Source organism: Mizuhopecten yessoensis, unplaced genomic scaffold, assembly GCF_002113885.1.
Source record: "Mizuhopecten yessoensis strain PY_sf001 unplaced genomic scaffold, ASM211388v2 scaffold2681, whole genome shotgun sequence".
In the NCBI taxonomy this organism is placed as follows: Eukaryota; Metazoa; Mollusca; class Bivalvia; order Pectinida; family Pectinidae; genus Mizuhopecten; species Mizuhopecten yessoensis.
The window spans coordinates 914,309-923,770 of record NW_018404667.1 but is presented as its reverse complement, the minus strand read 5'-3'; the positions used below and the strand labels follow the sequence as shown (position 1 = coordinate 923,770).

At 36.6% G+C, this 9,462-nt stretch overlaps 1 protein-coding gene across 1 annotated transcript; it reads left to right on the top strand.

Annotated features, from left to right (window-relative positions):
* Positions 1 to 3,884: 3,884 nt before the first annotated feature.
* LOC110446373 (elastase-like) lies at positions 3,885 to 9,066 on the top strand. Its single transcript, XM_021491494.1, has 2 exons — positions 3,885 to 3,986; positions 7,102 to 9,066. Exons 1-2 carry the CDS (start codon positions 3,932 to 3,934, stop codon positions 8,898 to 8,900), a joined length of 1,854 nt encoding a protein of 617 aa, XP_021347169.1. The 5' UTR covers positions 3,885 to 3,931; the 3' UTR covers positions 8,901 to 9,066.
* Positions 9,067 to 9,462: the final 396 nt, after the last annotated feature.

Sequence of the window (9,462 nt, the reverse complement as noted above, 5' to 3'; positions counted from 1 at the left end):
TGTGTGATAAATAACGAACAACTAATTACACAAAATAACAAGACAATATAATAAATCACATTCAATACCTCCAAGAAGCGCAGAATTGATTGATTACTTAGAACAAAATAAAGTATTTCATATGGATAATCTATCTATTCGATGTGGCGTGGTCGGCAGGCACAAAGAAAGTGAGACAAGTCAGGGTCCCAACCCTGACAGAGCCACAACGCTTTGGAGATGGGACAATAAAACAAGGAAAGTGAGACAAGAATAGCTAGCGTCGAGTCAATGATTCCGTAAACGTATAGACAAAGACAAGAAGATACGGATAAATGTACAAGGCCACACGATCAGAAAATTCAGAAGAGGACAACTTGAGATAGAACAGTATTCATGTATCAGGGTGTCCTCAGTGTAAATCTTTATATCGATACTGTTTATTTAGTCGTTACACATCATAAAACTGTCATGAAAATATCCGCTCTGATATTCAATATAAAAGTTTGTATATAATAAGCTCTATAATAGGGTTTTAGACAAGGTTGTTACTCATTTCCCTTTTTCTTTCAATTTACAACCACATTCAGGCGGCGATATGAGAACGTTCCTCCACATAGAATTAGCACATATGAAACAAGTAAAGCTGTATCCGATTTTCTGATGGAAATTTGCATCCAAAACTATATAACGGGAGAAAATTGCAATTTTATGGCATTTTTCTTCATAATTGTGTCTCTGCAAGTGCATTTTCATCCGAGATTCTTTTTTTGATGTTTTATGAATAAACACGATGTTTTGGAAATATTTATCAAAAGAAATTTATACTATGTTGCTATTGACAATTTCGAGATAACCTTCTTTTATTTGCGAACTTATGTCTTTGATGCTGAAATTGACAACTTTATAAAAAATACATTTTCACTGAAATTATGAAATCTGGGTGTCGGAAAGGTGTACAATTATTCTTCGGAAAAGAAAAAAACAGTAGTTGAGCTGGATAGGAAATTATACGGGGGCAGGCTCCTATGGAGAATTAACATTACTGGAAACAGGCCCTTTACCTGAGTTACGCTTAACGCTTACTTTTCCGAATAATTGGGTCTTCTTCTCCTTGTTCTTGTTCAGGGGTTTGTCCTTTTTTATGTGATTTTGAGTTCGAATTATGATTTTGTAAACACCTTGATATTATATTACTGTTTTTACGGATGAAACCGATATTTTAAGAGCATCCGCTATATTTTCTGATTCAACCGTACATTTTGGATTGTTTCAGACAGACATTAACAGTTAATACACAATTTACGAGATATTTTGATCACGTTTATGGCATATTTTTGACAAAAGGTGTGCCATATTCGTCATTTGATAAGAGGATACCCGAATGGTGTTGAGCATCAATTGAAAGCAGCAAGAAGGTATTTGCTTTAAATATCGTTTGGTTCCGTAGACTTATTACATTTCCGAAAGTTTGGACATATTTCCCGAAATAAAACAATATCTACCCCGCCATGCTTTCAACTGCAGTCTAATGATGTACCCCATTGAGGTTATGTTCCCCGGTGGAATCATCTTTTCCTGTAGCACCTGGTGGTCTACGATATCTAGCCCTCCACCACAATGTCGCGGGTTCGAGGCCTACTCCGTGCAGTCCCCAGACATTATCCGCAGTATAGTGTCTTTTCTCCGGGCACCACGGTTAACTTTCGCCTGCATATACCTACGCGTACATTTAAAGCTGTTTATAGATCGTAAAAACAAAACCACCTCCTCAAGAGTACTGTCCTCATTTTATTTACGCTATTATTGTGTACGCCTACATGTAATTATCATACAGATCTTGATAACAGGATCATTGGTTGGTAAAATAGCTGTAATATACAGCAATTGATCCTACAATCAACATGTCACGATAATTCACATCCCACACGTAATACAGAAAGATAGATTAAGGAAGTCTGTGCATCTCTTCATTCCTTTATTGTCAAATGCATGTTATCTGTCGAACATAGGACAATCCTGTCATTAAACATAGATTTCGTGGAATATTTAGGGGTCGATAGGTCGAGAGTTTAAACCAAATTTCATGTTCTAATCGCCAGTATAGACACGATAAACAACGTACTATCCCCATTATATCACACCTTAACAAATATACGACGCTAATATGTTTAGAAACATTGTATTTCCTTGTACGAAAGTACTGTATGAGCTGAACTGGCGACGTGTCATTCTGCAGCGGACTGACCAATCGGAAAGAAGCTTTTAAAAGTCGGTCATTTAGTCCCGCCCATACTGGCGAGAGCTCGATCTGTATGTTGACGAGGCGGACTATTTGGATTGTTCGTGAACGTCCTGTTTCCAAAGTTTATACGACACATTCGGTTTACTATTGAACAAGTTCAGTGGTGGATCCAGAGATCTATCTGGGGGAAAATTGAGGGAAATTGTGAAAATACATGATTTTTAAAGAAAATTATCAGAGTGGGGGTGTTTCCTGAAGCCCAAAAAACCCTATGGATCCGTCACTGAAGTTCATACATGTACATGTCAGTATGCATACCAATATGTGCTTATCGACAAAATCGGTGATTATTTGTATAGATTTGTGAAGAGTTTTGTGTAAATGCATACGACACATGTGAAATGTTTGATTTGATTTCTGATCTAAATAGATGCCTTCACACGGATGGAACGAACGTTTCAGTAATAAATGGATGTAAGAACAAGGAATGTGTTATTTTTAATTTGCAATTCATTCAACAAATGCATTTCATCGGTCGTTTCTGTTCTGTTGCCTACTAGCCTGTATCAGCGGGGTTTCGCTATGAGGCGAGCTTGACGCCATATTGTTCTGGTTAGAAACGGGGCGTGGCTTAAGTGCGATGGGAGGAGCTTAACAGGATTGATCATGATTCTATCGCAGATTAGAACATGGTCCGTATCCAATCAAAACACGCGTTGCCAACGAATCGTGTTAGAATAGTCATGTGTACGACCAAGTAGAATATGTTTTGTGTCATAATACATAAGCATTTCAAAATTGATGCTATAGTGCATAATTCAACCAAGAGCAGGAGGAATATTACGTTGTATTACAAAATACAATTTCCAAGTATGTTACATCACCATTGAACTAGGACTTATATAGCCTGCCAGTAAAGCAGACGTTGGTATAGATTGGATGTAGTTCATTTTCGTTTAACGTCCAATTAACAGCTAAGGTCATATAAGGATGTGCCTCCATGTGTGTCATGTATGTGTGCATGTGTGCTGGGGGCAAGGCATGCTGGTGTAATTTCCGTGTTGTGGCAGCGCGGATCAAATGCCGACTTTATAGTGCTATCTCACTGAAATACCATTACACCAAATGCTTACTGTGCAGATGTCGGAGATGGTTATGATATGATCTTAGTCGTCTTAATCGGAGGAAAGATAACTAGCCTGAAAACATGCATCTTACGTATTTGCTATTGACATGTTTTTATGTGATTCTAACTTCAGTTTAAAGTTCTATTTAAATATTGCTAATTTGGCCATGATGAACACTTTCTTTAAATTAAAACAGTCATGATATCCAGCTTGTTTTAATCAATACCACTAATGTATTTGTCAGGACCTTTTTTTTACCTTCGACATTAAATTACAAAATGCAAATCATGTACGCTTAATATTTCAAACTAGCCAGAAAATCTCTGCGATAAAAATATAAATAAACACTCACTAACACTGTTTACAACAATGAGGCAAGACGGATTATTTTGATAAACTGCCACAGCTCATAATGTACGATGTAATCGCTTTGACATTCATGTACATATGAAGTCCTGCCGACGTTGATTAGACTTAATGATGATGTGCCATCGCAATTTGTGTGATTCACTAAAATTAACACAACATATATATGCATGTACATCTGTCTCTCTAGTTTGTTGATATTGCCGTATTCAGGATGGATCTAGCTGCATGGTTCCTACTGATTTGGTTTGCTGTCTTTACTTTCAGAGGTAAGACCGATATTCCGATAACGCATATTTTGTGCTGTCGTTTTTCATCTGCCTATCACAAGAAATACTACACAATTGTATGTGTTATACATATAAATCACATGTTTTTTTTTGTTGAGCATCCTATTAACAGCTAAGGTCATTTAAGGACGAGCCTCCATGTGTGTTGTGTATGCGTGCATGTGTGTATGTGTCTTGGAGACAGGGTATGTTGTTGTACATGCCTTTTTGTTATATTTGCTGATGAGCCGTCAAAACAGATGTCAATTAATTGGTTTGGTTTATTTGTTTTTTTAACGTCTTTTTAAACAGCGAATGTCGTTTAAGGACTTACCGCCATGTTTGTATGGGTGCTGTAGGCAGGGTAAGATACAATGGTGGGGCAAAATAGCAACATCGTCTTGGATGCAGTTCGAAAAATTAGCACCTGTATAATAATAATGTTTCAGACACAGATCTATGTAAATGTGAGCAGGTGGAAACTTCTTCCCATTATTTGATGCAGTGTAGGCTCTTTAACCAAGCTAGAGTGAACACCGTAGGTACTTTAAGTATTTATCTGATACCAGAACGGTTAATTAAAAGTGATCTAAATCTGTCTTAAGATGATAACATATTTAAGTTGAATAAGATACAAAGGTACATTTTAGAGTTGGGTAGATTCTAGGTGCCAATTGGGATCTGTTCTTGCTCTCTTTATTACTGATTCATTTCTTTTATCATAACTACCTATGAATCACATAAAATGGTCAGTGTTATCACAAACTGTTAATTTAAACAATTTATGTGTATCAATTAACTGTAAGTTGAAGTACTTTTTTAATGCTATCACATTGCAAGGGAGATTGCTTTATATAATATTTACAAGCTTGTTGCCAGATTCTATTTCTATTTACCTGTGCACGTATTATATATGACGAATGAAATAAAATACTGTTAAACCAAAATAGGTTGAAACCAAAACATCACAAATAAAATTGATATGGTGTTTTGAGTTATAATGTATACACATGAGATGATTGTGACCTTACTCAACCTGACGATTTCATTTGTTTTGGGTGTATGTCCCCACTACATCTATTAAAGGTCATATCAATCCCCGGATGATGGGGCAGCTTTTTCACTCTCATACTACAGAAATGTTACAGCCTCGATATGGTAACGTGATATTCTACTTGGTCACATTATACTGATAACACACTAACCAGTCCATACCGCCATCCATTTAAATCTGAATGTCAAGCAAAGAGCAGGGAGAAACAACGTAAACTAATACGGTTGTCTAGGCCAGGACATTTTGTCGGTGAAGGTTATACGAAACGAAGATGGTTAAAAAATAAGAATTAAAAATCAATACAGTGGATGTAACAGTAATATTTTGGCCGCTCTTGTGTCAGTTGGTACATATGCATTGTAACAATGTGTATACTATTTTCTCTTCTTTCTATTTTTATATCATATTCTTGTTTCTGATTCTAGACATCGTGGTCTTTGTAACCATTGCTATAAAGCACCGGGTGTTCGTGTTGTTAAATGTCGTAATATCTTTGCGAACAAGATATAAATATTGTTATTTCATAAATCATAAAACAGCAAAATTATTTTTCTACATTCGAAAAACTATTAAACTAACGAAAACATACAATTTTGCAATATTTTCGTTGATTTAAATTCTGCTAGAAAATTCATCCCCGACAAATACATGGAGCAAATTGATAAAATAAAGTTTGTTTCTTTCTGCTTATCTACACTTTTTGCACAGAAAATCCATTCATGCTCATACTATTACAAATAATAAGAATATAATCAGAGATACCAAATGTTAAGCCGTATCATGACAATAATATACACCATCATCTGGAGACCGTATTAAGAGGTCACACCATGCTAAATACTGTCTAACAGCATATCAGAACCCAGATCTGTATCGGCCTCACGTTCCCGACACGCACGCTGTTACAGTGCCTGTTTGCTATAAATATTTAAAGCAGCAATTAGTACATGCTGTTTGTTAAAGGTCGGTATTTTTATCATATACTGACTTTCTGACATTTACTCTGAAACCCTATGAGGGATTCAAAGGTACATCTCCATGTTAATAGTTATAATAATTTACATATTTTGGTTTAATCACAGATAATTCGCTGTATGATGTCCTAAATATTTGACCATAGCATTTTCCTAACATGTTTTAAATATATAAAATAACGTTTTAAAAAGCAAAATTGGTTGCCAGACATTTGGATGATGTCTATTAAAAGCTGATTTCGAAACTGGAGCCTTGCGTTAATTAGCGTCGTGAATGTATATGTACATTGTAATAGGATCATACGGGGCTGGCTGGCTGGCGGTGAAGGGGTGTTCTAGCTAAAATAACAGAACTATTTGCATTCGGTTTGCTCTAGTTCGTCTGTTTATTTCATTTTATAAGTTAGGCTACTAATTATAATTAGCCAATTGTCATGACGTTTTATTCGGAAACATATATATATATATATAGCAAGCGAGATTGAATGTGCTATTATCCTTAACAAAAATATTTGCTTGTATACCACATGGTGTATAGGTGTTATAATGACATAACAACGTCACTTATGGTTCAGCATTTTTTTTTTTTTTTTGCATCTGTTTGAAATCTGTTTACGATGAAACGTTCTAAACGAAGAGTATTCTAAAGATCACTGTCTCTTTGTAGAACTATTACGAAATATTTGCTCGATAGGTTTTCGTAAATATAGTAATCGTGCGTTTATGTCAGTTGGATGTATCTGTAGTTTCACCGAGGCAAACTACGCGTAGCTGAATTGGATAGAGATGTGGTTTAAAAGTAGGACGTCGGCGGTTCGATTAGTTTGCCAAATCAATTTACTTTTGTATACCAAGAATACTCCTTTTGATTAGTTTGTCATCTCGCTTAAATTTCTTTCCATAAAAAGTTCCCTGCATACAAATATAATCATTCTTGAAAATAATTTTCAATGCATATTTACAGTTTTTGGTAGAAGTACTGGGATTCTCAAGCAGAAAACATTATGAAATACAGTAGTTGTTTTTGTTCAGACGAATAGACTTTTTAAATTTTGAAATACATAGTAAACGTCTTATTATCTTGCAGTTGAAGGGGCACGATGGATGAACGTAGACGAAGCAGTAAGCAGAAACGTCTTAGAGCTGGAGAGGAAGAACGAGAAGCGATCTTTAGTTGATACAACACCAGGGGAAATTATCCAAATAGAACGAGACACCGAACTCATAGAAAATGACGTAGTCACTACCATAGATGGGACAAACGTCACCCGGTATTACGAAACATTTCATGGAATCCCCGTATACGACACCGTTGCTTCAATTGAAGTCGATAGTGAGCATGGCACATACACTGGACAGGCATCTGGGCAACTGCTTCAAGACATACAAAATGACGTCATATCTGTTATCCCAACTCTGAATGAAGACGAGGCTCTCAGCCTTGCAAAACATTTCTTTGGTGGTGTGGTCGATGAATACAGTAATGAGAAAATTGAGCTGGTGATTTATCCAGTATCAAATGTTGCAACACTAGCGTACAAGATATCATATATAGCGTTCGAGAAAGGAAAAATTGCAAGACGCCTTTTCATTATCAACGCAAATTCTGGAACACTTTTAAAAGAATTGAACTTACTTCCGTCCTTTCAGGTAAAAGCCACTGGCGGCAATACAAAAATAGGAAAATTAGAATACGGTAACTCTATGCCATTCCTAGAAGTCAGGGGAAATGATGGACAGTGTATTTTAGCAAATAGTAGGGTAAAAGTTTACGATCTCAAGCATGGCAAAAAAACAAAAAAGGGAGATCATCCGTACACATTTGATTGTCGAAACGGAATTGCCGACGAGAAAAATGGTGCTTACTCTCCTCTCAGTGACGCTTTCTTTTACGCTGATAGAGTTTTCAAAATGTACGAAGAGTTTGTGCACGCGCCAGTTATAAAGGAACAGCCCGTACAACTTTGGGTTCATTACGGTGAAGACGCTGTCGTTGCACAATTTTCCGGTCCGATGCTTATGTTTGGAGATGGTCGAAAGAACCTGTTCTATCCGATGGTTTCCGCGGACGTCGTAGGTCACGAGTTGACCCATGGATTCATAGAGGAACATTCTGGGCTCGAATACAGTGGTCAGTCTGGGGCGCTGGACGAGTCATTTGCGGACATCGCTGGAGAAGCGGCCGAAGAATTCATCTTTGGGAAACATGATTACAAATCTGGCGAGGACATCTCCATGGGGTACAAAGTTCGTGAGATATGTAATCCAGAAGCTGACGGTCGGTCAATTGACCATGTCCGGGATTACAGCGACGACTTGGATGTCCACTTCACGAGTGGTGTTGTCAATAAAGCCGCGTGTTTGCTGTCCAAAGCCGATGATTTCGATATTATGAAAGTGTTCCAGATATTCGCTCATGCAAATCGTTTTTATTGGCATCCTACAACAAACTTCAGCGCGGCCGCTTGTGGGATTGCAAAGGCAGCTTATGATCTCGGTCATTACACTGATGATATTTCAGTTGCTTTTGAAAAGGTCGGTATCGAAGTTTGCGCAATGGATAACTATACGCGAACCCTTCATACTGATGCAACCATCAAGCGCCTTCAGGCAAAAGGTGACGAAAAGATTGTGTTCAAGTTTAATATTAAGGTGGGGAAAAGTTTCATGGTTTATACCATGAATGGAGACGGCGATGTTGACGTTACCGTAGATGCAAAACGGAAACTAAGGGGAGCAAAACCCATGTATTCTTCTAAATCCAAGGGGAATTTAGAAATGATAAACATTGATTTAAACTTTATGAGAAAGGGCTACATTACTTTGAAACCAAAAAAGAAATCAATGTTTTCTGGTGTAAAGTTCAGCGTACGCATTAAGAACTGAGTATTGTATATTGCATTATAATGTAATCTTTTTCCAAATGATATATTTCAGATAAGCAATCATTATGAACAATCCCTTATATGTGTGATTAAAACTGTTATATAGCAGTGCATATTTCATTTAGAGATAAGATAATATAATAATTGGTTTGAATAAAAAAAATACTCTGAAGATTTGTATGTTTTTGTTTTTATTTGGCTTTTTTCTTATCTTCTTTTTCTTGTATTTCTGTACAGTTCTCAATGGCCGCTATTCTGGACCGAGCATTATGATTTTGAAAGCTACAACAAAAAACAATGAATACTTACAGCTGTATATGACGGTTGAACGAAAGGACAATTGTGTTTTCGTTCATATCTAAATCAAATTAACGTTACCTTCATTGTTTAAACTTAACGCCACAGTCCAAAATTAACCCAATCTACTCTTTAAAGTGTGGATTGTCCCTGGCAATATCTCGTAACACATGAACATTTGTTACACTTTTTAAAACATCCGAACCAAACCCTTTTGCAAATATCGTGCTATGGATATGCGAACATAAATCTTGCCAATATCCTCA